The 24,753-nt window shown below is 54.8% G+C and overlaps 12 protein-coding genes across 12 annotated transcripts; 8 read left to right on the top strand and 4 right to left on the bottom strand.

Annotated features, from left to right (window-relative positions):
* The first annotated feature begins 136 nt into the window (after positions 1-136).
* BKA78DRAFT_132977 (uncharacterized protein) lies at positions 137-823 on the top strand. Its single transcript, XM_066882632.1, has one exon. It carries the CDS (start codon positions 308-310, stop codon positions 773-775), a length of 468 nt encoding a protein of 155 aa, XP_066744220.1. The 5' UTR covers positions 137-307; the 3' UTR covers positions 776-823.
* On the bottom strand, positions 824-2,869 carry BKA78DRAFT_132976 (Saccharopine dehydrogenase-domain-containing protein). Its single transcript, XM_066882631.1, has 5 exons — positions 2,242-2,869; positions 2,045-2,192; positions 1,925-1,997; positions 1,198-1,754; positions 824-1,142 (listed from the first exon to the last, which is right to left on the bottom strand). Exons 1-5 carry the CDS (start codon positions 2,423-2,425, stop codon positions 872-874), a joined length of 1,233 nt encoding a protein of 410 aa, XP_066744219.1. The 5' UTR covers positions 2,426-2,869; the 3' UTR covers positions 824-871.
* Positions 2,870-3,049: 180 nt separating this feature from the next.
* On the top strand, positions 3,050-3,596 carry BKA78DRAFT_331433 (60S ribosomal protein eL43; the record flags this gene model as incomplete). The annotated part of the gene is made up of 4 exons (XM_066889878.1): positions 3,050-3,068; positions 3,203-3,267; positions 3,320-3,450; positions 3,533-3,596. The coding sequence occupies 4 exons, from the start codon at positions 3,050-3,052 to the stop codon at positions 3,594-3,596; spliced, it is 279 nt and encodes a 92-aa protein (XP_066744218.1).
* A 1,301-nt stretch (positions 3,597-4,897) lies between these two features.
* Positions 4,898-7,064, top strand: BKA78DRAFT_331432 (uncharacterized protein; the record flags this gene model as incomplete). Its single annotated transcript, XM_066889877.1, has 2 exons — positions 4,898-5,225; positions 5,425-7,064. The coding sequence occupies 2 exons, from the start codon at positions 4,898-4,900 to the stop codon at positions 7,062-7,064; spliced, it is 1,968 nt and encodes a 655-aa protein (XP_066744217.1).
* Positions 7,065-7,936: 872 nt separating this feature from the next.
* On the bottom strand, positions 7,937-10,927 carry BKA78DRAFT_313995 (uncharacterized protein). Its single transcript, XM_066888428.1, has 6 exons — positions 10,838-10,927; positions 10,543-10,607; positions 8,719-10,486; positions 8,527-8,665; positions 8,254-8,369; positions 7,937-8,147 (listed from the first exon to the last, which is right to left on the bottom strand). Exons 2-6 carry the CDS (start codon positions 10,573-10,575, stop codon positions 8,068-8,070), a joined length of 2,136 nt encoding a protein of 711 aa, XP_066744216.1. The 5' UTR covers positions 10,576-10,607; positions 10,838-10,927; the 3' UTR covers positions 7,937-8,067.
* An 82-nt stretch (positions 10,928-11,009) lies between these two features.
* BKA78DRAFT_313992 (sporulation protein-like protein RMD1) lies at positions 11,010-12,873 on the top strand. The gene is made up of 2 exons (XM_066888427.1): positions 11,010-12,255; positions 12,304-12,873. The coding sequence occupies exons 1-2, from the start codon at positions 11,125-11,127 to the stop codon at positions 12,730-12,732; spliced, it is 1,560 nt and encodes a 519-aa protein (XP_066744215.1). The 5' UTR covers positions 11,010-11,124; the 3' UTR covers positions 12,733-12,873.
* A 342-nt stretch (positions 12,874-13,215) lies between these two features.
* Positions 13,216-14,199, top strand: BKA78DRAFT_331429 (Isy1-like splicing factor; the record flags this gene model as incomplete). The annotated part of the gene is made up of 3 exons (XM_066889876.1): positions 13,216-13,218; positions 13,335-13,705; positions 13,785-14,199. 3 exons carry the CDS (start codon positions 13,216-13,218, stop codon positions 14,197-14,199), a joined length of 789 nt encoding a protein of 262 aa, XP_066744214.1.
* A 552-nt stretch (positions 14,200-14,751) lies between these two features.
* Positions 14,752-16,023, bottom strand: BKA78DRAFT_250993 (mRNA-capping enzyme subunit alpha; the record flags this gene model as incomplete). Its single annotated transcript, XM_066884620.1, has 1 exon — positions 14,752-16,023. The coding sequence occupies one exon, from the start codon at positions 16,021-16,023 to the stop codon at positions 14,752-14,754; it is 1,272 nt and encodes a 423-aa protein (XP_066744213.1).
* Positions 16,024-19,123: 3,100 nt separating this feature from the next.
* BKA78DRAFT_132837 (uncharacterized protein) lies at positions 19,124-20,066 on the bottom strand. Its single transcript, XM_066882629.1, has 2 exons — positions 19,698-20,066; positions 19,124-19,602 (listed from the first exon to the last, which is right to left on the bottom strand). Exons 1-2 carry the CDS (start codon positions 19,755-19,757, stop codon positions 19,144-19,146), a joined length of 519 nt encoding a protein of 172 aa, XP_066744212.1. The 5' UTR covers positions 19,758-20,066; the 3' UTR covers positions 19,124-19,143.
* A 67-nt stretch (positions 20,067-20,133) lies between these two features.
* BKA78DRAFT_132848 (putative peroxisomal 2,4-dienoyl-CoA reductase SPS19) lies at positions 20,134-21,646 on the top strand. Its single transcript, XM_066882630.1, has 4 exons — positions 20,134-20,336; positions 20,394-20,652; positions 20,734-20,897; positions 20,947-21,646. Exons 1-4 carry the CDS (start codon positions 20,282-20,284, stop codon positions 21,420-21,422), a joined length of 954 nt encoding a protein of 317 aa, XP_066744211.1. The 5' UTR covers positions 20,134-20,281; the 3' UTR covers positions 21,423-21,646.
* Positions 21,647-22,465: 819 nt separating this feature from the next.
* Positions 22,466-23,325, top strand: BKA78DRAFT_132814 (uncharacterized protein). The gene has a single exon (XM_066882628.1). It carries the CDS (start codon positions 22,641-22,643, stop codon positions 23,178-23,180), a length of 540 nt encoding a protein of 179 aa, XP_066744210.1. The 5' UTR covers positions 22,466-22,640; the 3' UTR covers positions 23,181-23,325.
* Positions 23,326-23,736: 411 nt separating this feature from the next.
* On the top strand, positions 23,737-24,554 carry BKA78DRAFT_132685 (uncharacterized protein). The gene is made up of 2 exons (XM_066882625.1): positions 23,737-24,117; positions 24,170-24,554. Exons 1-2 carry the CDS (start codon positions 23,985-23,987, stop codon positions 24,451-24,453), a joined length of 417 nt encoding a protein of 138 aa, XP_066744209.1. The 5' UTR covers positions 23,737-23,984; the 3' UTR covers positions 24,454-24,554.
* The last annotated feature ends 199 nt before the right edge of the window (positions 24,555-24,753 follow it).

Raw genomic sequence — 24,753 nt, 5'->3', positions numbered from 1 at the left:
GCTTCCTCCAATCTAATGAGTGTGTCCGCTTGTTTCGACAGCACAAATTGACGAGAGTACCCTCGATGTGGAATTTGTTGGATGTGAGATGGTGTCGTTGCGCAAAGCGGGAACCTCGGACAAGGGTCCTCGATAGCTCCACAGCTCCGCCCAAGATAGCTCACCATCCCAGCACATCACCACAATGTAGCCGTCCCTTCTACACCTCCGCACCCACCAAACCCGTCACCATTCCTAAACTCTCAGCCGCCTCGAAACCTCTCCCAGCTCTTCCGAAACATCATCAATATACTCACCCTAAACAACCATGTCGGCCGTCTCTCACATCCCCACCCTCACGCTCGCCGCCGCGCGTGCCGCAGTCGAAGCCTGCGAAGCCAAAGCGCGCGAAATCCGCGTCCCGATGAACATTGCAGTCGTCGACAGCGCCACACATCTGCTGCACTTCTCGCGCATGGACGGAGCCAAATTCACGTCCATTGGCATCGCGATGGACAAGGCCTTCACAGCCGCCGGCCACCGCGTCCCCACCTCGACGTACAAGGAGGCCGTCTGGCCCGGCGGAGCGGGCTTCGGCATTTGGAACAGCAATGGTGGCCGGTTCATGGTGATTGGCGGAGGGCTGCCGGTCAAGAACGAGAGCGGTCAGATTCTGGGAGCGATTGGTGTGAGCACAGGAACTCCGGCTCAGGATGAGGAAGTTGCAAGGGCTGGTATTGAGGTGATTGAGAGGATGATGAAAGCGGAGAGCGGTAAGGTCAAGGCGAAGCTTTGAATTCATGTCGACACGAAATGAAACAGATTGTGTTGGAATTGTCGTGGTAAAAGTACAACTCAGCTTCCTGAGATCTGGACTGCCAAAGCGAGTCCATCAAATCAACTTGACGTCAATCTTCACGTTGGCATCGCGAAGCCTCTGAACGTATTCATCGCCCAATGTCGCAGGTGTCAGAATGCCTCCACCCTGCTTTTTGGCTTCCGTCTCCTTTCCGCTCAGAATGACCATGGCGGCTTCGGCGATGGTCAGGCCGGTGAGATAGTACAAGCCTCCCTTGAAGCCAAATTGCGCGATTGCGCGCTCATGCTTGTCAGTGTCAGCAATACCGACAGCCTTGTACTGCGCGAAGTCATTCTTTGTGTCCCTGTGAGGAGGTCAGTGGGGATAGACAGTATAAGGTGCAGGGCGCGTTCACTCACTCGCTCGTAGGTCCGTCGCCGGGCTGATAGACGACCTTTTTCAAAGCCCACCTGACTGGTGGCAGAGCGAGCATGGCCATTCCAAACACCATGGCGAAGTGGACCATGGATCCGGCGAAAGTGCTCTTCGCAACCATCCACTCGCTGAATTTGAAGTTGGCTCCGTACAGCTTGCCTCCGTCCAACAGGCCCCAGCTCCTCTGAACAATAGCCGTGTCGACCGTTGCTCCAACCCAGTCGGTGAGCAAGCCGAGGTCTTGGTCGCTCCTGACGCCAAAGACCTTCGTGAATAGGCTTGACTTGGGGGAGGAGTTGGTAGGAGGTGGCTGAACAGGAGACAGAGCGAAAGGCTTCAAAGCGCTGGTAATCTGGGAGAGACTGTAATGGTCAAACAGACTCAGAATCGTAAGCAGTGTGCCGCCTGAAGGTACACCCTTGATTTTGGCACTGGTCACGACTTCAGACGTCCCCGCGTTGAGCTTGCGACAAATATGGCTAGCGACGACGTATGATATGATGTCGGCGGGAACACTGTCGACACCGCATTGAGGGATCATCTAAAGCAATGTAAGTGTGACTGAACTACAATAGAAAAAGGACTCTGTGTTGCAAGAAGCTGACAAAATACGGGCATCGAATTTCTCCAAACACGAGACTTTCGGAATGTATGTTGTAAAAGGGAAAAGCAGAATTCATCAATGAGTCAGAAAACAAATTTCCAACTTACAATGGCGCCATTGGCTCTGGCCGTCTCGTGGTACTTGTCAATCATCTCTTTGACCCAGGGTACTTCTCCCGTGCTAGTTGGATCAGACCAATTGCCGTGAATAGGGGACAGGATACTTACCAGTCGACATAGTGAGTGCCATTGATAGCGCAGGCCTCTACAACTGGGGTGCCGTAGTGCATAAAAGGGCCAACAGTGCTGATGATGAGCTTGGTTTTTCTTGCCAGGGTATCGAGCTCGCCTCTTTGAAGCTGCACGACCTCAATGCCTGAGGAATTTAGTACAGGACACAAACTTTTGAAGGTGGAAGATCTTACCCGGCTGAGATCTGTCAGGGTTCTGCTTCTTCAAGTCCTCTGCGATTGCAGCAAGTTTTTTCTCGTTGCGTCCGGCAATCGCCCACCTGAGGTCAGTTGGCAAAGCGCTCGCAATATGCTCGGCCGTGAGCTTTCCCGTATACCCGGTCGCTCCAAGAAGCACCAGATCGTAAGTGCGAGACATGTTGGCTATGTGGAGAAGAGAATCTTTGAAAATGAAGCGGAGAGATCAAATTTGGACACTAGTACAACGAGCAGCTAGGCAGGATTAGTTATCAGTGAAACGCGCGGAGAGCGGAACGTGGAAGTAGCGACGGTAGCAGCCGAGGTTCGGTGCAAGCAGATGTAAAAAGTTAGACCTCAAGGCCCGGGCCACTCTTGGTTGACTTCTTAGAATTGCGCAGAAACATCGAAGAGAGCAAAGATTGTGTGCCATTGCAGCTGTCTCAATTCGAGAAAAGCAATGGTAACGTCATAGGGCAGCATTTCGGCGAGGTTGGTTGACAGGTTGCGCTGTCCGCGCACCAAAGCACGAGACGAGTCGCAGAAAAAGGGGAGATTTCAAGCAAGAATAGATCCTAATCTTGAAAAATCGAGATAGTCTAGTAACGAATTATCTGAGTTGATGCGGTGCTGACGAGTGGTTGATCTGGTATGCTTACCTCAGTTTTGCGCTAGTCGGTTTTGGTTGGGCAGCTTAGCGAGGCCACACGCGGGCTGCCCTGCACACCGGGGCTGGCCTCCAAAACTCTCGCAAGCAGCGACGACTCTACACCCTCGACCTCAGCATCTTCACAACACCGCCAAGATGACGAAGCGCACCAAGAGTATGTCGCCAGAATCCTCGAAATCTCTCCCGAAGCCCCTAAATTCAGCCCTCCACCGATCCGATCCCTCGTCTTTTACCCGCTTCGCGTTTTCCTCGATGAGCCCTGGAATTTGATACTGACATGGTGCGCAGAGGTCGGCATCACGGGAAAGTACGGTACCCGCTACGGTGCCTCGCTCCGTAAGCAGGTGAAGAAGGTATGGAATTGCGGCCTCCCCAGGTCTCAAGAAGGATGCTCATGCCTTGCAGATGGAAGTCACCCAACACGCCCGCTACACCTGCACCTTCTGCGGAAAGGTCACCGTCAAGCGTCACTCCGTCGGTATCTGGAACTGCAAGTCCTGCAAGAAGACCATCGCCGGTGGTGCCTACACTGTCTCGTAAGTAGACGTACGCCAACGGGCGGCACCACACCATGGGCTGGGTATAGGAGGAGCATGGGCTAACGCACTCACCCTTTAGGACTCCCGCCGCGGCTGCCACGAGGTCTACCATCCGTCGTCTGAGGGAGATCGCTGAGGTTTAAGGGCGTTTTTCGATTTCATGAGGACGGTGCCTGGGTTTTTTCATTGTTGAGGGTTCCGGTCTTGACACGGCAAGCGGCGACTATCCGTCGATAGAACCCAAAATTACGACCGAATCTGACCATGGATCGGGACGAATACAAAGAATGAACAACACCCTCGCACGACCCGCGCTACGCTCTACGTGATGGATGCTCGGATACAATGCCCACCGAATTTTGGAAGAGTTCTGGCGCCGAACTACCCGTTACCAAGCCTTTACCGCGCGCGCCCAATGTCCTTCGTTGATTTCGTGCTCACAAAGTAATCGCATCTTCAGGTGGATTGTAGGCAGGTTGCTCGGGTTGCTCACGGAGGCCACCTAAAGTCTGAAGAGTTTATGCCGTTTTGCCTTTGGCACTTGGGCAAATGGATTTTCATACTGGACAAAGTAGGCTCGATGGCGTTGATGGGCACTGACTATTGTAGATCTCGCACCCTTGCCATTTGACAAACGAGTCAACAAACTTTCCAGGTCACTGCGCCCTAGCAAATCGTGTGCGCCCTTCTCGTAAGAAGCTGGGATTGGCTCGCATCAATCCTTCCTCCAGGACCACTGCGGACGATGAACGTGGACACTGTCTCAAGCGCAGAAATGGCACGAAACTGCAGACGGTCGTAATGGTAACGCCAAGGCCACTTGCAACGTCGGTCCCTGCCTCATTTCACATAGCGCCGTCCGCAACCACCAGATCTGACGCGGCTCAAAATGGCAGCTGGAACAATCAAGAGTGAATATGGAGTATTGGTTTGGATTTGGACTTGTCGAGTCGAGTCAACAAAGTAGGCAAGGAGAGGGCGTTGGCGACACGCAAAGTTTACGTTAGCCCGGCACGCAGGAACGGAGCGGCGTAAGGAGGCAGGGCAGATGTTTCTTTGTGAAGAGGCCAGCGCCGGTAGCTGCAGGTTTGGGGGCGTCACGAGCGTGGGAGGGATTGAGGGGAGCTCTGGCAGGTGTCAGATGGGCCTTGTGTCTCCACCACTACTTCAGGTTGTTCTCTCTTGATTGCTTGCTCTTCGATTCGTCTTGGTCCCATGGTTGTCTGGCACGTGCCTGCTGGGCTGTGACTGGCAGACCGTCACCGACGGCCATCAAGTGGCCCAAGCGTTCACTTAGCGCCTCTTAATCCCCGCCGCCTCGGGCTGTCCGTCCTTCTCTCTTGACTTCGTCCCATAAAACCCTCCATCTCCTGTCAACATCCGTCCTTGATGATTTCACTTTCCCTCACTCCCTCTTGCTCCCACTCACTCACTCGTCGCCCTCATGGCCGAGACTTGTATCGTCTGTCTCGGCGACCTCTTGTCTCGTAGTCCGGACCCGCCACCCGACGTCGACCCGCTCCCGGACCTCCGACATAACGCTTCGCTTGAAGCTGCGCAACCCACTTTATCTTCAAAGCTCCAAACCCAGCTTCCCGACCCGACCTCCATCGATGACCCTCTGCCGGCTGATGACGAAGTAATTGCTCACCTTTTACCCTGCGGCCACAACTTGCACAATGAATGTCTCAAGCCCTGGGTCGAGCGAGCCAACAGCTGCCCCATATGCCGGGCAAGCTTCAACGAAGTCGAGCTCAAGGCAAGACTAGAAGGTAAGTCGTCAAATACGTAAACGACGCTCTGGTCGCACAGGCGGCAACGAGCCACCATCGGACGGACGGGCGCAGGAAAGCCAAGCGGCCAACTCAGTTGCTGCCCATGCTTCGTGGCTGCTTCCAGTATGCTCCCGCCTGATATGAGCTAGATAATGTTCACTCAAGATCACCAATCAGCTAACGAATCGTGTTACAGGTCGAGTCATCTCGTCGTATGCTGTTGAAGACAAACAGCAAGTCGCGGATTTGGATCCTTCCATGATCGTTGACGACGAACTCGATGAGCCGTCTTTCGAACCTTGCATGGTCTGTGAGGACTTCGGTGATGAAGAACACCTCATGCTATGCGACAACTGCGAACAGCCCTGCCATGTTTTTTGCGCCGGGTTGGATGAGCTGCCTTCTGGGGCATGGTACTGCCAGACTTGCATGGAAAATCCTTTTGTTTTGGCTGAACGGGAACGCGAGCGAAATCATACTCGATCGGGAGTGAATTCCCGGCTTACAAGACGCGAACGGGCCATCCGTGCAACTGGAAGAAGAGCCGATTCCCCTTGGGCTCGGGTCTGGCAAGAAGTTCATCGTCGCACCGGCATCGATCTCGACTTTCCCTACGACGACGAAACCACCGGTCCGGCTGCAGTCGAAGCACATCGCCGCGAACTCGCTGCATATCAACGACGAGTTGAAGCCGCCGAGCGTCAGGGCAACGCTCAGAGATTTCGAGAGCATGCGGCTGCATTACTCGCGCCTTCCCGATCCCCGCCAGCGCCTCCTGCTCCGGAGTCTCAAGAAGAAATTCGGGCATGGAATGCATTCGAAAAGGCCAGAGAAGTGGCAGTCCCGAACGCGAACAGGCGCAAGCGAAAGTCACCTTCGGCTTCCCCAGAGCCTCAACAAGAACCAGAGCGTCAGCTCAAACGGCCTTGCACAAGGAGAGCCAACAATGCCGCAGGACCTTCAAACGGAAACGCTGGTGAATCCTCGTCGGCTGCACGGCCAAACAACATCATGAACGGCCACAGCAACGACCTGGATTCGCGCCGCAGATCGAAATCGGGACCAGAAAATACTGGTCCCAATTTCCTTCAATCATTACTGAAAGAGGTTGAAACTTCGACACCAGCTGCGGAAGCCGCTCCAGGGCGGCAAAAAGCGGCAATGCGCGCCTTTGAGCCATCGTCGCCGCCACAACTGTCTTCGCCCGGCGGATCGCCACTCGGTTCTGGGATTCCCACTCCTGGCGCCATGACACCGCCTCCTCTGACGCTAGCACGACCATCCTCACCCCTTTTGTCCTCGACCATCACACCCATCTTCCCTGCCGCGCCACAGTTTGCTCCTTACTCGCCTGCCGATGACGATAGATTTTCACGCGACTACAATGAAAGCGGACCGGACGAGCCGCCGCGGCGTCGCCGGAATTCGCACAGATCAACCTACGACAGTCCACCGCGATCAAAGGATACTTCTCCAGCTCGCGTCAACATGTCTTTCTCGACCAAAGCCGAAATACAACGGATGGTGAAGGCTGCACTCAAGCCTTTGTACATCAAACAGGAGGTCAACAAAGATCAGTACACCGACATCAACATGAACATCTCGCGCATGATGTACGACCGAGTGGGAGATGCAGCCAATCTTGCCGAGCAGAAAACACGAGAGAAATGGCAGCAGATCGCATCTGAAGAAGTTGAAAATGCGGTTAAGGGCTTGAAAGCAGAGTCGGCCCTGTCGTCAGGCGAAAGCGGCTCAGAGTCGAACAGCGGCTCCACAGCTAATGGTAATTCGGATACATCTAAAGAGGCATCGCCTCCTACGACATCATCTTCTTGACTTTTGGGATATCGGGTTGGACCAAACTCCTTGGGACCTGGCGTTTACACGATCCATACTAGGTGGAATCGATACGGGATACGGATACAGTCTCAAGCTTGCGGCACGGGGTTATAGCAAGTCGTTCATCATCTTTTATCCCCTTTTCCTTGGCGAATTTTCGGGATAGTCTTTTTTGCTATCAAAGGCGCTTCACGGTGGAAAGATGGGGATCAGCGACAACCAAGGAGCGAAAGCGATTTCCTTCCCCTTTTCAGATCTTTTTTCTTTTCTCCCCTGGGACTACTGCGTGGCGGTGGTGGTTTTTGGTGCGAAATCTTGCGCAAGATCCAGGCGCAGTGGTTGGGTGGGGCACAACATTTTCCTTCTTCTTGCGTCTGCCCCCTCCTCCCCGTTTGAAAAGGTGACGATGAATGTACGACTTAGATACCCTTCCGCTCCAGCGAATTTTTCTTCCTCTCTCCCCTAACTACCTGCCTACCTAACTTGCTACTACTTCCTCTCTTGTACCGGGGCGTTTCTCCCCCGCCGTCTCGGATCCTGCCTCGCCTGAGGGGTTGCTGCGCTCTTTGGCGGTAGAACAATTAACCGACTGGCTTGGCCGTTGGCTGCTTGGACATTTGACGAATACCACACACACACTACCTGTCCTCCACCGTCGCTTCGTGATCCTTGTTGCTCGTGTCGTGTCCATCTGTCTATATGAATGAGTATTTGCCCAAACAATGTGTGCGCAAAGCGTTGGCGGGGCCGTGGGGTCAGTGGGCATTTTGACTGCACGTCACCTCTCTTGGCTTGTCTTCAAATATCGAAACAAGCATGCCTACTGCTGCTCTGTATGTTCGCTGCTACGATAGACGGACGCACGAGGAGAATCGCTGAGTTACTCGTCCATGTTCGAAGTTCTATATTTGTCTATTTGTCTCGGTGACGCAGATGTACCGGCCCCCCGATTCTATCCATGTGTGCCCGTATTCTGTACAGCGAACAGAGCGATGACGCACTACTCGGCCTTCAGCTCGCCCTTGACGTTGCCCTCCTCGTGCTTGCGCAGCGCCTCCTCGATCTTCTTGTACGGCCAGCCTGGTGGGGACGGCAAGATTAGCCACTGAAGGAAGAGGAGGAGCGAGGGAGACAGAAAGGAAAAAAAGATAGAAGGGGATGGTGGAGCAAAGGCAACAGGACTTACTGAAAACGGGATACAAAAACGGGCGCAGGTCGAAGCGGTTGTCGTCGGGCGAGTAGGCCTCGGCGTGGTAGGCAGGGGTGATGGTCGTCATCTTGTGGCGGTTGATGGCGTAGTACCTGCGGGTTCAGGCGGGCGTCAGTTCACTGATAAGGAAAAGAAACAACAACCACAAACAAAGCACCTCCCCCTTTTGGATCCTATTTTAGGCGAGGGCACAGCAGGCTGAAGTATCGATGGATGGGTAAGTGGCCCGGGGAGAGAGGGTTTACGCACCAGTAGAACCGCCGCACTTTTTCGTACACCTGCCGCGGCGACATGCGGTCGCTCCAGTCGTGCAGCAGGCGCTCAAACATGCCGAACGGACCCAGCTTTTGCACCTTGCGCAGGCGGCCGAAGACGGAGAGCTCGTCGTCTGCTAGTTATTAGCCGCGATTGTCCTAATCATCTCGGGAAGGGTCGTCATACAAGTCATGCCCATGTCCGCCTCGTCGCTCTGCACATAGTCCTTGGTGATGGGCTCCAGCTCCGCCGTCGGGGTCGCGGTGATGAAGTCATCGAGAATGGGCATCTCAAACTCGCGGCCAGCCCACTTGATGAAGGCCTTGAGGTCCGTCTTGGAAATGCCGCCGATGGGATTGATGTCGGCACTGCTGCAGTCGTACTTGGTCAGGTAGCCGCGGAGCGACTCGTCGACGTTGGCCGATCCCAAGACGAGCAGGCTGCCCGGTGCCTTGCGGCCTCGGACCAGGGGCAGCATTTGCGCAAAGAGGTAGGCTATCACCATGCGCAGACGCGCTTGGATGTTTTGCAGCGCAAGGTTTTCGGTGCTGCTGCCGCCGTGGACGCGGAAGCGTGGCACGAAACCCGTTACCGTGGTGAAAAGCGTCTTCAGAGCATCGGCTACAGTGTCAATGTTCAGGTCTGTATGGTAGGCGCCAATGTCTTTGGCCAGGTCCTTTGCGCGGTTGCGCGTCTCGGCGGACGAGTTTGTGCTGCCCATGTAGCATGTGTGAAAGATTCTACCGCAGAGCTCTTGGGGGGTTGAAGGAACCCAACTTGAGCCTTCGGGCTCGCCGCAGATGGCGCGCGCGTCTCCAATGACCTGCTCGTCGCCTTCTTGTATGGCCTTGTGAGCCAATCTGCACATAGAGAAGACGATGACTGAAGTTGCGCAGGAGTCTATTCCTCCGGACAGGGGTATGAAGAAACCAGCCTGACGGCTCCGTCTCACATAGTCCCACAGCCAGCAAGCAGGTCCCAGGGCAATCTCGGCCTCTGGAGCATGGTAAAAGACAGGACGGGCCTTTGACGGGCCAATCTTTGCATCGAGGAGGCCGCCCTCGACCGAGAGGCTAAAGTCGACCTCTATCCGCTGGTATGCGGGAGCCTGCACAGCTTGGAGCCCGCGGCTCGGGGCAAAGCGGTATGCCCGGACTTCCTCAATGTCTACCGTCGCAGTCACAACCTCCACATCTTTCAAGCTGAACTGGGAACCTTGAGCGACGACTTGCCCATTGATGATGATCATGGCCGAGCCGTCATAGTAGAGGCGGTCGCCGTCACATCCTTGCTGGTTAGAGTACATGTAGATTCCGCCACTCTTGCGCGTGGCCTCCAGGATGAGTGAAATACGCGTGTCAAGTTTGCGGAGTTCATGGTGGCTGCCCGACGAATTTGTGAAAATCTCTACACCGTTCAGACCCATACCCGCGTGCGGTGCATTTGGGGTAAATAGCTCTTCGCAGGTCTCTGCTCCGATGCAGGTGTCTCTGGTTGAAATGACGGCGTCGCCAATGGGGACTTTGACCTTGCCTACAATGTTCTGGATGATCCTGGGTAGATAGTACTCCTCAACATGCTGGGGACGGCTCCACGGCGTGAAGTAGCGCATCTCCCGATAGTTGCCATCATTGGCTAGCCACAGCTTGGGGCGGATGAGCAGGATCTGGCCATTGCAGCAGAGGATGCGCGCGTTATAGCGGACATTGCGGTGCATTACGGGCATGCCGATATCAAGCAGGATACCATGGCACGAAGTGTCGGTCAAAATCTTTGCGAGCATCTCCCAAGAATGCAGAAAGGTGTCGGACTCGTAGAAGTGGTCCAGACAGCCATAGCCAGTGATTTCGAGCTCCGGGCCGACGCGCAGCGCGGCACCGGCGGCCTTTGCCTGGCGGATGGATTCAAGGATCCTCTCGAGGTTGCCCTCAAAGTCCATAGCCCACTGGTTAAGCTGCAGGACAATCAATGCTGGGCGACCACACTTGCGGGGCTGTTAGCACGACTTACCTGGCATGTCGCCAAGGTGGTCAGGTGTCCCATGATGGCCGGTGGTTGGGACTTGAGCGTCGACCCTTGAAATCGAGAGGTTAGCAAAAAGAAATATGAGCGGCTCTTCCCCACAGCAGCCTTTTGGAAAAAATTCTGGGGAAGCAGAATGGGTGATGGCGCGCTATCGGAGTAGCGCAAAGTGGAATGCGGAGCAAAAAATGACCAGCGCACGCACTAATGGGCGAGAGGAATCCAGATGGATTTACCAAGAGTTGCGCGGTGAGAAGAGGGCTGACTGGAGAGTTTGACTTACTGTTGGCGTAATGTAATGTCGATGCGATGGGTCGGACGCAAAGGTGGTGCCGGCGTGGTGGTTGGGTGCCCTGGATGGTTTGCTGCCGTGGTTGCTTGGTTGCTTGTCATGGCCGTGCGCCAAACGTCATCCATGACCCGGACGGCTGCCACCGAGGTCGAAGCTTCTTTCACCACGACGAAACGTCCTCTCCACTTCCCACCATGTTGCACTCTGCAACAACCACCTCCTCCTCGACATCTAGCCCTTCCTGCCCTAGGTAGTCGTCTTGACTCACCGGCTACACCATGGCCTCCTCTGGTAACGCCGCAGAGTCCGCCCCGCTGTTAGGTTCCAAGTCTCCCGCTGCCAAAGCCCAGCGGACTGTTACCTTCAACCCCAATGTTTCCGCCGCAAGTCCTTCCAATGCCCTCCGTCCGTCGCAACAATTTCCCATTGCCCCTGTTGGCAACAAGCAAAATGCTGGCCAGCCTATGCTGTCCGCATTAAACAGCAAACTCCGCCGCCGCAACAGCCAAGGGGCTCCACTCGTTCCTCCAAATATCCCCCAGGCAAAAATAGGACCACAGAGAACGACAAGAAATGTTCAGAAGCTCAAACTTTTGCCCAACCCGGAACAGGCCGAGGAAGAGTTGGATGAAGACGGCGGCAAGGATGTCTACTCGCAGTACACAAGAATCAAAGATCCCACCGCAAGAAGAGATGCGGCGAGGTTGGGCAAGGAAGACCGAGACCGGTTACCTCGTGTAACGGCATATTGCACTGCAGGCTCATACCGCATGGACGAACTCATGCGATTTCTCAAAGGCCGAGCCAAGACACGGGCCACGCTGCCCAAGCTTTTCGATGAGTGCATATACACGCCATACAACTACCGGGCCGGAAAGGACAACGTGGGTGCAGATGGGCAGTCTGGAAAAACTACTGAGAGGTCGGACAGTCCATCTCGCCCAATGGGGCGGAGACACTCGGATTCCGCAGTTGCAGAGGAGCACACGGAGCAGAGAAGAGGCGACCTCATAGACCTTCACAACCAGGCTGGAAATGTGTCGATGGATAATGTGAAGGCAAGCGGAGAAAATGCAGACGACGCCATCACCGAAGTCTCTCTCCGAAGCTCGCGCCGAGAATCACTCGACTTTGACACCGAGGTCCACACGCCAGAAGTCTTTTTGTTCAACTATGGAACTGTCGTCATATGGGGCATGACTTTACCGCAAGAGCATCGCTTTCTGAGGGAGATTGCAAGGTTCGAGAATGAAAAGCTTGGAAAGGACGACATACAGACCGAGGATTTCAATTTCTACTACACCCGCGAGTACCAGGCTCGCATATACAACGACTTTATCAGCCTGCGCGACAAGAAGAATTACATGACAAAGCTCGCCATCAGTCATGCTTTGGCTCAGAGTGTCAAGGTCGGTTGCGGCTGTTGCTTTATCTTGTCCATACTAATGAGACCACAGACTTCTCTCTACGAAGATTTGGTGGACGGCACCATCGAAACAACAAAAGAAATTCCCGCCATGATTGCCTCGACCGGCAAAGTCAACCTTTCTCGACGCCAAATCAACATGCAAATAGGCGAGCTGTTCATCCTGCGCATCAACATCCACTTGCAGGGCTCGGTGCTGGACTCTCCCGAGCTCATGTGGGCCGAGCCACAACTTGAACCCGTCTACCAGGCGGTGCGCCAGTATCTCGAGATGGACCAGCGTGTTGGACTATTGACTGAACGTTTGGATGTCATTGCAGACCTGTTGGCCGTGCTGAAGGACCAGTTGACGGTGACGCATTCGGAACTGTTGGAATGGGTTGTAATCGTCTTGATTGCGGCGGAAATTTTGGTTGCAGCGGTTAATATTGTCGTCGATCTCTACGCCGGCGTCGACTAAAAGGATTCGAGTACAGGATTCTGTTCATCTTGTACATGTTTCGATAGCGTTTGAATAAATATCAGCAATGGAGTGAGGACCTGCATGCGCCACCGAATCCATGACTGATCATCGGCGATATTGGTTCGGGCAACGCGGAGGATCTTACGAAACGACACAATTGAATGCACCCCGCATAGTGCCAGATATGGTAGAAGGGCCTGTACATTTATCTTGGCAGGTCGAGTCATTGGTGGGGAGAGCTACGTAGGGCTGCGTGCTTGAGGTGGATCCCGGCCCGTTTTTCGTTTCGCGCGGAGGAGCTTGCTTGTCCCTCGCTTTGCAACAACCAGACCTCGTCACCATTATCACAACCCACCTCCACGCCCTCCACACCACAACTCTCACGCCGACAAGACTACCCCTCGCTCACTCACCTTCCAATCGAATCACCCTTCAATTCTGAACCAATACTAAATCCGCCGCTGGACACAACTCGCAAACATGGTACGTCAACACGCGCCACCTCCCACGCCGCAAACACGCCTCTCCCGCCGAAACAACCCAGATCACACTCCTCTCCCAATGCCACAAGCTAACAAGGATGGACACGACGACGGTAGGCACGCAACAGCGAAAAAGCGCAATCAATGCTGTTCCGGTTCCGGGCGGCGCAAGCGGCGGACCTGGGCATCCTCGACGTGTCGCGGACGCGGCGCCCCAAGCTCATCACGTCGATCGACAGCATCCCGACGTGCGAAAAGTGGCGCGGGCAGGTGCTCAAGGAGGTCTCGCGCAAGGTGTCCAAGATCCAGGACGAGAGCCTCAGCGACTACCAGATCCGCGACCTCAACGACGAGATCAACAAGCTGATGCGCGAGAAGCACATGTGGGAGGTCCAGATACGGAATTTGGGTGGTCCTAATTACATGCGTGGCGGGCGAGTGGTGGATGAGGACGGCAAGGAAATTCCGGGCGGTGGGAAGGGGTATAGGTATGTGCAGCCTCGCTCTGCTCTTGGACGGGGAGAGGATGGCTGCGGAGAGCGTTGGCTGACGCTGGCTGCGCAACAGGTATTTCGGACGCGCACGCGAACTGCCCGGCGTCAAGGAGCTGTTCGAGGCGGCTCGCGCGCCGCCGCAACAGCACGACAAGGAGGGCGCGCAGACGCGAGCGGAGCTGCGCAAGCACGTCGATGCGTCGTACTACGGCTACAACCTGGACGAGGAGGACGGAACACTGCTGGCGTACGAGAAGCAAAAGGAGGAGGAGGCCTTCAACCGCTACTTGGAGCTGCCGGACGACCTCGATGGAGTCGAGGGTGCTGCGGCCAACGGCCGGCGGGGAGCAAACAACAGCACCGACGATTGGCAGGAGTTGCCGGGCGATTCGGGCGATGGTGTCGGCTGGGCTTTGCCTACGCTGGAAGAGGTGCAAGAAGAGCTCGTTGATAGGAGGCGTCGCAAGCTGCTGGACAAGCTTGGATGAATGGCCGAGGGCCCGGCTGGCTTCGACGACGCACACATCTACTAATCAAATTCAATGGAGCAACGCTTACGGGAGCAGGCAAAGGTGGACTGGTCACTCTTCGCGAAAAAGGATCATAGTCATGAGGGAGAATGCCTTGATTATAAATATACCCATACCGGCAGGAAACTGGCACCCCCTGAAAATGTGGTTTGGCCCAAGGCGAGCATGCAAAAACTTTTATTCCCGGCAGATAGCCTTTCGTTTATGCACTTAGACTTGGAAGGGGAAAAAAGCAGAAAGGAGGAAGATGATGAAAATCAAGAACGCCTTTTCCAAAATCAAATGCATCGCCTATCGACTCCCATGGCAGCAAACGGGGGTATCAAAAGAATTTTGGTGAACGCCAATGCGCCAGACTGACCTCGAAAAAGCTTTTTTCTCCATGAGATCCTTTTTGGATAATGCTCCAAAAATTCTGAATAAAAGGAACCCCTGGCATGTCCGTCTCCTACCTCGTATGCACGAGGAGGTGTCGTTTCATGAAGTCGAATAAGATACTCTTTTTCGCCCCTATTCGGCTCGGCGGCGCTTGTCAGCATAGTCGCCGTTTGTCGCGCCATCGGCTTCATGGTCCCTTTTCCGTCTCTGCTCATCTTCCCATTTGCGCTTCTCGTGCGCCTTGCGAACGGCATCATCGCGAGCTCTGCGCTCCGCCTCGCGCTTCTTGAACGCCTCCCGGATGCGCATTTCGTTCCGAACGAGATCCTCCTTGGACACGGCGTCGTCGATGCTCTCCAGAACCTTGTCGACCGTCGAAATGTGATTGGCCTCGGGCTTGTCGTCGCGGAAGTGCGGTTTGTTGTCATCAGTGCGCTTGAAGCGCCAGCGACCCTCCGGATCCTTGTAACATTCGATGATTCGGCCGTCAAGCATGTCATCTACCGACTTCATGACCTCCCAGTCCTCGTCGGTGATGTGGAGGGGTGCATAAGGGCGGTAGTCGCTGTTGCCGTAGAACACCATGAGATCGAAGTTCGGTTTGGCATCGAAGTCAGGCTCGTACTCGCCGGAGCCTGTGCCATTGGTATGAAGAGGAGGGAACTCGCCGAGCCTGAGGCGGAAATCGATTGTGTTTTCGTGGGCCGGCTTCCACTTGAGGATATGTTCGTCTGTCCCGAACACGTAGGGCGTCTCGCGACAGGTAAAGATGAGCCCGTCGTTGCCATGCTTGAGACTCGGGAACTTGATGTCGAAGGTATGCGAGAGCGCGTATGGGAACGACATCTCTTTGAATATGATCTCGAATGGTTGGAATTGCAGCTCTCCAGGGTGTACCTCCTTGAACAGCTTGCGCCATGGCTTGTAAACGGTTTCCCGAAGCACAGCAAGGCGCTTGTCCAGAGTCTTCTCAATGCGACTCTCCCCGTCCAGAACCAAGCAGTCGAAGACATAAAAGCGCAGCTTGGGACCATCTTCCTCCTCATCGTAGACCAGCTCTCCATCAATGATTGTGTCTTCATGGAATTTGCGGAAGGTGTCGTCATTCGGGACAGGAAAATGGAGGTTAGGGACGTAGTAGTAGTCGTTCTTGCGGTCGATGAGGTAGTGGATTTCTTGAGGACCGTCGCTTGTAAAGTATAGCAGGCATCGGATACCGTCCGTCTTTTCGCAAAGGTAGTAGTCGCGCGTCATAAGCTCTGCGAGGTGCTTGCGCGCAAAGGAAACAGGCTGTGCGCCCGGGAAGGATAATGACCTGCGGCCGAGCAGCTGGGCAACTTCACGGCGGAACCCATCCGCCAATTCCTTAGAGGCTTTGACCCCTGGGATCTGGGGGATAGGCATGGTTGTTGGGTCAGATCACCATGCGAAGATGGTGGAGGCTCGGCGGGTTGTGAAGTTGGTGAAGTGGTGGTTGGTGGTGAGAGGGAGTGCTCGCGGCGCGCGACGACATGACTTAGGGCTGAATATCACGTGATTCTCGAATCCCATTTACAACTTCCTTGTGCATGTCATACTCGGGACATGACGTCATTGCCTTCCTTTGACAATCCCTCGACAGCTCGACAATTCCTCTCCCACAATTTGGTTTGGCTTGTACCACGTCGCGCCAGTGAGGACTTTGGGCATCTTTGCCACATCGCGCCGGTTTCTCTGCTGATGATATTATGTTTGTCAACTCCTTATAAGCATTGCAGACTGGGATCACTTCCCATCTCAACTGGAACCCTCATCCGACAAGCCTCTCAAGATCATGGCCCGCAGCTGCTTGCCAGCGACGAAGGCTGAGAATCGAAGAGCCGTGGCACGGCGAGTTTGATTAGGATGAGAAGAATCCGCACAGCCCAAGTTCAGATTTTTGGTCCGCAACTCGTCATCATTGAAATGGCCATCTCATACCACAGACGTTGCCATGGTAGACCAAGCCGATGCATCTCTATATCATTGGAAAATCGCAAGTGAATGGCTGCAAATGTAGCCTGAGAGCATGGCCACACAGTACAATCAAAAAATTCTCTTTGGCCGATTTATCATGGTATGCAAGAAAGCCTTCAAATGTATTTGATTCGAAGCCAGATCTGCACCTGTTCAGTCCAAAATACTCAAATTTTGTCGGTCAAGATTTGCCATGCCATTCACGAGTCGCCGCCATGTTATCCGAAAATCAAAACAGAAGCGAAAGAGGTATCTCGCTCCTGGCAAACCACAGGGACGACCGCAAACCACCTTTTCGCATTCGGGCTGCTTTAAGTGGATCAATGGCGCAAATCTCGGTTTTCAAATCTAAACCAAGGCCGTCTGAGACTCATGCTCCTCCAGACCAGAAAGCTTAATTTGGTCATGTCTAATTCTTGATAGGTTGTTTCCATAAGTATATGTACTTTTCGCAGACCATCTCACAGTCTATACTGCTGAGCCAAATCAGATTTGCGGGGGACGCCGCATGAAGATAGGGGGACCTCCCGGATCTATGAAAATACCAGAGCCAAAGTTTTCTTTTGACGAGAGAGTGCCCTCGCTGGACTTCAAAATGTTTTCTGGAAAGAAGTTCCGCCTTTGATGCATTCAGTTGCTGTCGATCTTCAGTGCCTCCTACATCGCCTTTGTTTCTGACTTCCGGCTTCAAGAATCTGAAGGATGTGGATTGGAAGCTCCATGTCGTCTTCGGCACGAAGGAGTAACTTGTACTGGCCTAGTCCTGGCCGAAGTAAGTACTCAAAATTCCCGACAGAAAATCCCGCTGATATGCTACCAGTGGTACTATTCGTGACGACTCCGACATCAGACCACACGTCATTGACGACAAAAACGGTGATGAAGGAGTATTTCTGATTGGCTTCATGGCTCATGAAGTAAGTAAGTCACGTAATTACTCGCCACGGACTTGAAAAGCACGTGAGAGGTGAGATCCACTTGCGACTCGAATGGACGCTTGAAAACTACAGCGAGGGCCCCTTTTGCAAAACACAGTGACGTCCATGTCGTTGAATCGTCGACACTTTGGAAAAATCATTGGTGGGGTTCAGTCCGAAGAAGGAAAGTAGGACGGGAGGACGGGGCTCAAAAAAATGTGCAACCGAAAGATTTGAACTCTTTTGACTTGCCTTTGACCAACTTGGAGAGTCAGATCTTTAAGCTCGATTCAAACACCGTCGTCCACGGACGATAGAGAAACCTCGCAGGTCGGGTAGTACAACGACATTCACGAGTATATGTAATTTCTCAAAGCACCGGACTTGAGAGCCGTTTGGCCAACTACTCGGATTTCTTTTGCGCCAGTTCTCAATTAGACTCTCCACTCCTCGACTTCAGTCGCTCGTCTCTTACTAGGAGATTTGACTCTTGCATCGTTTCAGGGGGATAGATGGTCAGACCTTCCGGCACTTCCAACTGCCCCCCATCCACCGCTCCAAAACCACGACGGAGTCCAAATTGTTTTTGCCATTTCTGATTTTCTTTCCTTTTTCTAGTAGGACACCGGCAAAAGACATAGCGACGACAGTGCGCCAAGACGACGTCGAAGGAGACGGACTGAATGGTACAATCGACGTTGAACCCGAAATCAACGGCGCATCTCAGCAAGAGGTCGGCCCGTGGTCTGGAGAGAGACAACATGATCGCGACATTCGAAGCGAGGGAGACGGAACGTATTGCGTAGTACAACGCCCGTTTTATCGCGCGGAAGCGCAGCGTGCCGGCCAGACATGTCAGCTGGAGGGAGGCACAGAGGAGCGGTCGTTTGTTGGAGGGGAGGCGGAGGCGGGGCAGGATTGGTTGGAGAGGCCGATGAGAGGAATGCGAGGAGCGGTGCTCGGCCAGCTGCCATTCATTCGTCAAAGTGCGAGAGAGGGCCTCCTTGCTAACCGCCGACCAACGAGGATGACGGGCAAAGTTGGGAGGACGAGAGGGAGACGTTTGCAGAATATGGGCGCCAGTGTTCTTATCTTTTACGAGTGGGAGCGTGTGGGATGGCGGTTCAGTGATGCGTGGGTGTGGATGTGGCGATCTGGGGTTCGTGGACCCCGTGTTGTACAAGGAATCAACGACCTGGGCACGGCATTCATGCGTCAAAATCGGATGCCACCAAGAGTCTAGATATTCCGATGGAGGGAGTGAGTGGTGAGTGCCCCTGGCTGGTATCGCCCAGTTCACGTACAAAGGAAGTGATTGGAGTCGAATCAGCCGGTGGTTGGAGCCGAGAGAAAGAGTGGAAGAGAGATGATGGAGATGAAAGAGAAAAAGCTCAAATCAAACCGAGAAGGGGAGACGACGGAGAGGAAAAAAAATAAGTACATCAGAAACTTCCCAACGCCTGTCCCTCACTCCTCTTCATGCGCTTCTCGTCATGGATGTCCCACATCCGAGTTCCCGGGCATCTGCAATGTCTTTGGTCGTTTCCTTTCGTCGTTGTATCGCCTGGCATGATGGAAATCAAGCCAGCCTTCGTATTCATATCCTCATCCTCTAAGCTCCGTCGCCCCAGACGCCAACGACGCCGAGCGTAAAGGCAAGTCCGCTGATGACAGCCCTAGCACCTTCGGCAACGCGGAACTTGTCAACGCCATTCCGGACCGTCTCGCCGTTGAAGTCCTCGCCGCGCTCGACATCGACCCAGCTGCGTTCGCCGTTGCCGTTGGCCTCGCCGGCGCTCTCCCGCAGCGCGTCTTCCTGGCGCTTGAGCGCGTAATCGACGGCCCCTCCGGCGGCGGCAACCAGCGAAGTCCACAGCAAGTAAGGGTGTCGCGCCCGCGCCGGCGACAGGATGAAGGCAAGGGAGAGCGAGGTCACGGCCGTCGCCGTCAACACCCGGATGTGCTGCTTGGCGCTGGATTGGAGCGTCAGGAAGGTTGTGTAGGCATGTGCGGCGGTGGGGAGCTCGAGCAGAGCAGGCAGGGCCGTGCTGCTCAAAGTGTACGACACGCCCTTTATTGAACGTCAGTTGCGAGATGCAGCATGTGGGAGACCTTGGTCGAGTATGGTAGGGTGATGCAGCCAAAGTCGAGGAGGCAATGACGTACGGTGAGGAGACCGAGGCTTATTGTGCCGACGAATTTGCAGACGGCAACGGTGGGTGCCATTGCGGATGGAGAGTGTCAAGCCGGTTGACCGAGTATCAAGGTTGGGGCGGACCACGCGGGGTGGCGATGGGGGCAGCAGATGGACTGGTGTCGAGGATGAGGAGTGGAGGGCTAGGTTCAGTTGTCGGATTTGCTCAGGTTGGGTTCCTGTCGGTTGTTGCAGCTGGCTCAGGCTGGCCCGCCCGCGAGCGCCAAGCGGGACCTGGACCTCTGACGTGCAGTCTTTGACTGCTCTGGACGAGCAAGCAGCTGCCAAATGGCATTGCAGAAGAACCCAGACTGCATCCTGTTGCTCATGAAGCTCATCCCAAGCTCTCTACTTTTTCCCGGCCTTGCAGAACCTATCCCGTCGCGCTTGTAGTAATCGCAGCTAGATACCTCGGCTTGGCCAGAGCTCGAGCACCTCAGCCTTACACTATCTCCGCAGACCTCAATACCCGAGCTCGATAGCAAAGCCGTCTCCACATCATTCCCCTTCTGCTCCGCCCCATCATCATCTTTCTTCAGGAGAGCTGTCCGTCAACATGCCTCTCCCGAAATCCGCATACGTGAGCGACGTGTGGAGAGACGGCATCTTTGGTACGCCATTCCGCAAGCTAGGGAGCTGTCAAAAGCTTAGCTAAACCTCGCAACCAGCAAACAAAGTCGTCTTTTGCACTGGCGGCGCAGGCACAATTTGCAGCGCCCAAGTCCGCGCCCTCGTCCACCTCGGCGCAAATGCCTGCATCATCGGTCGCAAGGTCGAGAAGACGGAGAGCGTCGCTGCCGACATTGCGACGGCGCGACCTGGCGCAAAGGTGCTTGGTCTCGGAAACGTCGACGTGAGGAATCCAGAGAGCCTGCAAGCTGCAGCGGATAGATGTGCAAAAGAGCTTGGGTCGATTGATTTTGTCATGTGTGTTACCCCAGGTCGTTCGGATGGACCATGCCGCCATCTGTACAGCAGTCCGGCTTGCTGATCACTAACCCATTGTAGCGCTGGGGCTGCGGGCAACTTTTTGTCCTCGATGAACAACCTGTCCACCAACGCCTTCAAGGCCGTCATGGACATTGATGTGCTCGGCTCGTACAACACGGTCAAGGCAACGTTGCCTTATCTTGTTGAATCGGCCGCAAAGCACAAGACGGATGGAGTTACCCGTGAGCAACCCGCTTTTGGACTGATGGAACGGCACTGATTCAATTGTAGCACCTGCCAAGGGCACCGGTGGACGCATAATCTTTGTGTCTGCAACGATACATTATACCGGAATGCCTCTTCAATCCCACGTCATGGTCGCCAAAGCTGGCGTTGACCAACTCGCACACGCCGTGTGCATCGAGCAGGGGCCAAGGGGCATCACGTCCAACGTTATCGCCCCGGGTCCCATTCGTGGCACTGAGGGAATGGAACGTCTCTCGACCAAAGCCAACTCGGATCCAGCCGTGGCGGGGCGAGGTGTGCCCTCTGGTAGATGGGGAACAGTGAAAGAAATAGCCGATGCTACCGTGTACTTGTTCAGCGACTCGGGCAACTACGTCAATGGTGAGATTCTGGTCGTCGACGGTGGAGCATGGCATTTGAACGGGAGCACCGGGCCTGGAGCAGAGATTCAGTATCCGGACTTTTTGCTCAGCAACGAGGTTGTCAAGGGCGTCAAGGGTGGAAAGAAGGCAAAATTGTGATAGGCCGGGAGTGACTGTAAATCATCAATTGTTTGGATTTGCGATTTGCGGCGTATGGATCTGAGCACTGGCATGATCTTCTCACATCAATGTACTCCATAGAGTATTCACGAGTGACTGAGTGGATCTGTGATTTTGCTTGGGACTGCGCAGACCGAGGCACCGCGAGCCGTTGATGCGTTGGCTGTCCAAAAGCGTGGATTGACGAGTCAGACGCAGGCAGACGTGGAGTGAGAGTCCTCGAAGGCGTTTACCCAGGAGTTCCCAGGTACCTTTCTGTAGGGCTGTTGGAACGAGGCTTGAAACGCAACGTGTGGCTGAGGCGGAGGTAGGTAGGGTTCTGGCTCTGTTGTTTTGCTTTTTTGGCCACGCGAGACTGACGAGATGACGGAGGCGGGAGCACTCTATTCGAAAAACTGGAACAGGAGCAGAGTTGACGGGACAGACCATGCAGAGGCCAGTTCGGGGATGCCAAGTTCGGGTAGAGGCAGAGGACGGGGGGACAGGGCCGGCGCGTGGCCGCTGGAAGCGGGCCTTGTGGTGGTGGTGGCGGAGACGGGCGGCCTTCGAATCAAAGCCGTTGGAGTGGCACAACAGCGACTTGATGACTTGGAGATGCGGCACGGAAACAAGGCCACCACCATGGCTCCTTACAAATTGGGAAATGAGGGTGAAAAGCAGCCAGCAGCCACAGCCACAGCTCCAGCTCGGCGGGCAGTTGGAGGTGCTCCAAGGATGTGGGATGCCGCTGGCACGCTTCCGTAGACGACGGGCGCCACAACGGGGACTCGTCGAAAGTAGTCGGTCGAGTGCATCACCAGCAGAGTCATTGCGACGTCAGCGGAGGCTTCTCCTGACGATCAGCATTTGAGTATGAGGGAGAGAGAACGAATCGAGGTGGTGGTTAAGCCAGCGCCATGAGTCCGAGACACGAGTGGACGCGTCCAAGCAGACCAGGATTACTACTCGCGCACAAGCTCATTTTTAGCAACACCACGGCCAGTCTTCATGCACGGTGCGGCAAGCCAAGCCGTTGTCAGGTGGGCAGAGATAGCCATGTAGTATAACAAACGCTGTGGGTTGAGCCGCTGATGGCGTGGGGACTGGGGACCAGGTGTAGGGGCGTCCTTGGTCGAGGGTTTCCGTTTCCAGACGGGAAACAGGGAAAAGGCGACCTGATGCGGTTGGAGATGTTGTAGAGAACATGTGCATGTTGGAATGCTCACGGCCAGATCGGCTTGCGTGTTGATCGGCAGCACTCCCAGCCGCAGCAACAGCACCAATTCCACTTTGCGGTTGGCTTACGGCTCTTCCGCCTGCTCGCGCCCAATCACCATCTATCAGCCCTCTTCTTTCTTCCAGCTCCAGCTCTCCCACCTTCTCTTCCTGCTCGCCCCTTGGTTTGCAGCTTCACGCCGGCGTTTCCTTTCAGTCCTTGATGTCCCTCTCTTCCATTCGTTTGACAACTCCACTACTCGCACTCGCACTACCGCACTCGCACACCTCCCCCGCTCCTCGCCCCACATCGCCAGCCAGCAATATATCCGCACTGCCGGGTCGACCTCACCACCTCGCTCTCCAAAAGCGCTATCGCCGCAGCCGCTCTCTTCGATCCACCCCTCTCCTGTCCTGTCACCGGACCATCTCTCTATCAGAGGTCCCCGTCTCCGCTGCCTGTCTCCGCCTGCGCTGCGCCTGCCCGTGCTGCCAAATTTTCACCTCGCATCTTTCCATTCTGTCATGCCCATGCCCCATTGACACGCCCCGAGACCAAAAACAAACCACGTTCCTCAGGTCAATCATCGACACAGGGCGGCACTTCTGTCACTCCGGCCGCCCGGGAATCGCGCGTTTCTTTTCTGGTGCGTCACTCGTATTAGGTATTTTTGATTTTATTTTTTTCTTGCGTCTCTTTTCCGCGCCTTGCATGGCGCCGGCTCAGGCAGTGCACAAAGCTGGTCCTTGTGCATTTGACGGCCCTGGTCGGCCGCATGCAGGGTGCTCCCTCCCAGCCGCGCCATGGAAACCCTCCCATCCATTCCCTCTCGCACACCTCTCTGCACATCCACACTTTCACCTTCGCATCTCTCTTCCCTTGTCATCACTTGCCAATTCCTTTTGGCCGCTCGCCTGATACTGCCTCATTCCGCTCTCCGTGGTTGCAGAAATGCTGACCCGTCGCTGAAGCCCATTTTCTTCGCCCAGCGGGACTCCATTCCTCGCTTCCTCGTCGATCGCCTGCCTGGACCATCTAACTCGTCACCACCACAAACCCGCCGCGACCCTTCGTTTGACTCTACGAGCTGCCGCGAGCCTCGACGGCCACCTGCAGTGCCAGCTCTGGCTTCACTCGTCCGGACGTCGTGAATCAAGAGCATCCCCAACAAGTGTCCAACTCGCACCGACATCGTGACAATCCTGCATCAACACGGGCAGACCTGCCTCTCGACCCTTTCAACACGGCGCATTGACTTGCTTGCCGGCGGTTGACAGTCGTTTCAGGGATACGCCGATCAAAAAATCTAGTCTCTCATCAAATTCGCGTTGACAGACGGCGTCAAGATGGGTTCCAAACTATCGTCGTGGCAAGACGTCATCCAACGCTTGTTCTTCCTGGCGTTTTTCCTAGCACAAGCACACGCTCTCTCTCAGGAATACTGCTCGAGTCAGAACACTGGCGCGGGCAATTTCCAGGGTACGTCTTTCATCGCGCCGGCCCAGTCGCACCACGCTAACGTGATCCGCAGACACTTACACCTTTCAATCCAATGGACATTGCTACAACGAATGCAAAAAATACGCATTTGCCATCGTCCAAGGCAAGAACTGTTGGTGTTCAAACTATGCACCATCGGCTCAGGAGGACGTGAGCAAGTGCGACACCACTTGTCCAGGCTATGGATACGAATCTTGTGGAAACTCGGATGACAACCTCTATGGCTACATCAGAGCCGATGCACCGATTTCGGGGACCGTGGCCGCATCTACAGCAGCGAAAACGAGCGCCGAACCCAGCTCGGTAAGTCCTTGATTCTCGCCGGCAGTCCCACTGCATCGACCACCGACACCATGACTTTCTTTTCGCCCTTGACCAAGCCCCTGAATCCTTTTTGCGACGTGTTTGTTTCTTTCATGGCGACGGCCTGGAGATCGCGTCTTAATAATGGGTGCAGACGTCTGTTCCATCGTCGACGGTGGTCGATACAAAGACTGTGTCTGTGGACCACACAGTCTCAAAGCTCATCACTGTCGTACCCTCCTCCACTTCTACCTCCACCTCTTCCTCCACAATACCTAGCTCTGTACGATGGGACTGCCTTTTCTTCTACTG

The sequence above is a fragment of the Phyllosticta capitalensis genome (genome assembly GCF_038381095.1).
Source record: "Phyllosticta capitalensis strain CBS 128856 chromosome Unknown BKA78scaffold_5, whole genome shotgun sequence".
Taxonomy (NCBI): Eukaryota; Fungi; Ascomycota; class Dothideomycetes; order Botryosphaeriales; family Phyllostictaceae; genus Phyllosticta; species Phyllosticta capitalensis.
Note: the sequence above shows the minus strand (reverse complement) of the source record. Positions and strands in the feature narration are given on the sequence as shown.